Genomic DNA, 4,893 nt, shown 5'->3' on the forward strand with positions numbered 1-4,893 from the left:
AGCGAAAAAACGCAGGTAGTAATTGTGTGATTAAAACCAAGTTAGGTCCACTCGAGCAGCTATTTATTGCAGTTCTAAAATATAATCTAAATGGCTTGATAATGAAGTGCTTTAATGAAATGAACGTCATGAAAACTACAGTATTAATACGAGAACCTCAAGCTATTTAACATTGATCGATATGTGCATTTTAAAGTAAGGGCTCATTTTTATTATTTATATAATAAACATTGTTTTCTTTTTCTACGAACAAAAGTAGTTAAGGATGCGTCCTAAATTTTCTTGTATGTTTCCCACAAGTATAGCATTGCACAAAAGAAAAGTTTCGAAGTTGCCAAATTTCTATACGAAAAGCTCTTAGAAATTTAAATTTTTGCAGTGTATAGGTAAAAAACTTAAGTAAGTCACCTGTTGTATGTAGTTGTGACGTGTTCGAATAGACAATACATGTTTAAAAGACACACACAAACAAAACAAATGTCTATTCGAACACGTCACAACCACATACAACTACCACAGGTGACTTACTTAAGTTTTTTACCTATAAAACATGTTAACATCTTAATTGATTCGGGCTTTCTTAGATATTTCTTCTGTGTGTCGAATAACATGTGACATATAAAATCATTAATATTTTTTTATTTCGAGATTTTCTGAATGGAAACTTGCTTTCAATTTTCGGTTGTTTCTAGAAACGTCGAGGATGTAGCACCTTGCACATTGCTACCATTGTGGGAGTTGTGAGATATTAGTTATATCGACCAATAAAAATGAGCCCTTGGGTATATTGAAATTAAAAACAATACTGGCTAATGATCGTCAAGAAATAATTTTATTCGGTTATTGACAGTTGCAGTTGCAAGTTAATCCGAAGAGTTACAGTATTTAATGATATGCGCATTATGGCATCTAAATTTTTATTTTATTTTATCTGGTCTGAGACTATACCTTTCGAGTCGAATGATGGTCTCTAAGAAACTTCATTTTTATATGCGTAAAAAAAAGTTGTAGACAATATTGGTTTCTACAATTACTCGCAATTTATTTAGAAATGTGTCATTTATGTAATAAGCCTTATTAAGCTTACTGTGGGAATTAGTCAATTTGTGTACTGTCCCACAATATTTATTTATTTATTTATTTATTTATCAATATTTTTTGCCGAAAGAGACTCGTAGGAACTATCATAGGAATTTTCATTAGACGCAAGTAGTATAAATCAGATATAAGCCAAACATAAGTCGATCCTGTCAGTATGTTTTCGAAGTTCAATTTCCACCGTTGGGTCTTAAATCTCCTTCATGGCATCTTGGATCAAGCCGACGTAGGGCGCGAAGCCAGCCTCCTTGACGTCGGCCCTGTAGCAGCCGAAAGTCTTGGTGACGCGGCTGCAGTTGTCTTCAATGTCTTTGTACTTTTTCTCGCAGTTCATGTACAGATCTACTGTTTTGTGTGCAAAATCCTCATCTGTAACGTTCACAAATTAAATTTTACTCTAATGTTCATATTGTGTTGTTAAGAGAGAAGAACGTGGTCGTCCATACAATAAGAGAAAATGTTTTTCCACTTCTAAATATTTTCCATACTCCATGATTTTTTACTATGTCATGGACATGTAATACTTGTTCAGCGAATTTGAAAAATAACTTGTGTTTCGATTTTTCGTACATTTTGAAGTTTATTCTAAGAAGCAATGTTTTGAGAATTTTGCTATGTTGTAAGCAACGTCAATTATACTGATGATAGCGTACATTGAAAATAATATTAAATTAGGACAAATTAAATCACTTTTAGAAAATATTTTAATTTGTTATAATTCAAGTAGAAACACTATTATATAAATTATAAACTGACATAAATGTCATATACTAAAAAAGTGACCAAGGCCTCCAGTGCTCAAGGCTTGCAATGCATATACTTGGAAAAATTCGACCGATGCCGCCGTGACCCGAGTGGCCAAATGGCTCAGGCACCTGCCGCGATAGCAGGGGACGCTGGTTCGTTTTCAGCCTTGGGCACTGGAGGCATTGGACACTTTTTCTTAGTATATGACAATTATTTCAGTTGAATATTAAGTTAGTATGGAAAAGAGAAAACCTTTTTTTTCAATTTATGAACTAACGTTTTATCGTTTTCCGTGTATACAATCAATGTTTTGATTATTAGCTCGTGTTACACGAGACCCCTGGCATAGGTCTGTAAAATCTTACCAATAATAAAAGTCTTCACGACGTCTAACAACTTGTCCTCATCCACGAGATTATTATCTAGCAGTAAGGAGGCCTGCCTGGCCACACAGAAGATGGCGCAGCCCACCTCTCTCTGTAGCTCGTAGTCATAATCCCAGATTTGGGCCCATTCTTGCATGATCTCGGGGGTTAATTGAGCCTGTGGGAGGGAAGATGAAAGGTCTTGAAAAAAATCTTTTTAGTATAAGTTTTATTGCTGACTGTATTTTTCACAGACAACTAATACTCATCTAACGAACCCAAATACAATAGGGTTGTTTCCATTTTTTTGAAACGCTTGTAATACGTTCTATATTAACTAAAAGTTGCCCTAAAATTCAACTTTTATTCTAAAAACGGCTTTAAATATGTTAAATTAACAAAATATATTTTGACAGATGCTTTCGCGTCCAAAACGCTCTTTGAAAATTGTGGGACGTCACAGTTTACAGTTTGACACATAACTACATACACACGTAGAAGATACGAACTGTCAACAGACATTTGTCATTTGTTGTTTATCGCCTAACTGTCAACAGTGTCAATCCGAGAGTTGTGACGTCATCAGAATCTTCAATGACGTTTCGAGTTTGGTCGTGTGCCAAAACATATTTTAAATTCAATATTTACAAAAATATGGTCATTACAGGTCCCCTAAAAGTAGTTTAACATGTTCTTATAATCCAAAAGAATTTATTGGGATACAATTCTGCCCTAAGATTTGTAGATGGAAACAACCTGATTGGGATGCGTTGTTTTAAAATCACAGAATTCCTAGGACTACCTCCTGTGTCCATCATTAGATCAGCGATCAGAGATATCAATGTATGTGAAGTTTCAGCGTAATTGAATAAAGAGAAGTAGGAATATAGATTAGATTTGGCAAGAACTCGAGCTTTTTAAATATTAATTTGAAGAACTCGATTCCTTATTACGCGATTCTGCGCTTAACAAACTTCTGAGTCTTTTAAGTCCCATGTCGAGTCTTTAATTGAGCTTTTTAAGTACAACTTACTTGAGTCTTCGACAGTATTCGTCAAAAATGTTATGTGGAATGTTATGGGACGTATTAATGTGGACACAATGCCTTTTAGAAAACTTTTGTACATCATTTGAGAGTTCTCTTTAAAGGGCTCAAGTCTTTACAAAATACTTACGCATGTCTCGATAAGGACTCGAATTTCGACTTAATTACTAGTCTGATAAACTGAGTCGAGTCTTAATTTAAAGCAGAGGACTTAAAAGACTTGAGTCTTAACCAACACTAATTTAGCTTGCAAGATTCGACCCGAACATACAATAAATACGTATTATAGAAGAAACAAACCGATTTAAAAACCTTTCCAGGGCTTATTGAATATCCCAATAACACAAAACTGTACTTACCTCGTCCCGACAACTCTCAAAATCCTTCCCAATAATTGCCGCAATACGGCTGGTGAGTATGGACTGTTCTGATGTCGCCTCCATCTCCCCAGCAGCCAGGACCAGAGCCAGAACTATCCAGTACAGCGCCATTTTGAAGACAATGACCATACGTTGCCATCACACCATTTTATACCAGGTTTATTTCCATAAATATATCGTTATCTAGCTGATTTATTTATAAATCTTGATTCTTTATACCGCAGTTATCTGTAATAGAGTATTTTTTTATTTACAGTATAGTGTGAAGTTCTATAATGGACTCTATACGACGAGCATAGATGTCATTTTTGTGCTATAGTTAGACAGGTGGCATGTATAATGTATGCTTTGCGTTTCTGTCATTAGTATTTATATAAATAAATACTAAAAAACAGTTAAAAGTCGGAGGCCGCAGGAAGCTCGGCCCAATTTCATCTTCAGAGTTACGTTCTCATTTTAAAACTATGCGTTGGATCGTACTGAAACTTTGCACATACAATGATATGGGATATATCTATGCCTCTAGTTCCTTTATATAGCTCCAGCTTACAAAACAAATGAATAGAGCAAAAACAAGTTGTGTATGAAAAATTTTAATTCGCTGTATTAAACGATGATATCTGAAGCTACATAAACTAATTACACGGCCCGATTCGAAGAATGATTAAGACACGTTTGAGATCATGTAAAGATGTTTATAAGATCGATAACTAAACGACATGTCAAAATTGACGTTTATTTCAATTCTGCTCTGATCCCAATAAGATCTATCTACGATATTTCTTACGTCAAAGTGACATAGGTTGCCCGAATCGAGCTGCTTCTGTCAATTATACGACATACAAACTTAATGAGAACTTATCTAAACCAGAACTTATCGTTATCGTATCTCATACTTCGAATCGGGCCGACAGGCATATGAGCACAGGTATTTGTTCCTGAGTCTTGTATTTAAGTATTTGTATATGTATATTGTATTTGTCTGCACATCTGCAGACCGTGCTTCAGGGAGTACGCTCACGACATCGGCTTCAAGAAGTTGGACTAAATGGAGCTATTCAATAATGTTAAGGTATAATACATTATTATATATATCGTTGTCTGAGTACCGACAAAATAAGCCTTCTTAAGCTTACCGAGGGACTTAGTCGATTTGTGTAAGAATCTCTATAATATTTATTTATTTATACAAGGTATAATTTATCAGCGTGAATTATAGTAGTAACCAGGTATTTTTTTCGGTCTCCATGACCACATT

The 4,893-nt window shown here is 34.8% G+C and overlaps 1 protein-coding gene across 1 annotated transcript; it reads right to left on the minus strand.

Annotated features, from left to right (window-relative positions):
- Nucleotides 1-1,130: 1,130 nt before the first annotated feature.
- LOC133529738 (general odorant-binding protein 2-like) lies at nt 1,131-3,770 on the minus strand. Its single transcript, XM_061867537.1, has 3 exons — nt 3,615-3,770; nt 2,211-2,388; nt 1,131-1,467 (listed from the first exon to the last, which is right to left on the minus strand). The coding sequence occupies exons 1-3, from the start codon at nt 3,762-3,764 to the stop codon at nt 1,289-1,291; spliced, it is 507 nt and encodes a 168-aa protein (XP_061723521.1). The 5' UTR covers nt 3,765-3,770; the 3' UTR covers nt 1,131-1,288.
- Between the last annotated feature and the right edge of the window lie 1,123 nt (nt 3,771-4,893).

The sequence above is a fragment of the Cydia pomonella genome, chromosome 21, assembly GCF_033807575.1.
Source record: "Cydia pomonella isolate Wapato2018A chromosome 21, ilCydPomo1, whole genome shotgun sequence".
Lineage (NCBI taxonomy): Eukaryota > Metazoa > Arthropoda > Insecta > Lepidoptera > Tortricidae > Cydia > Cydia pomonella.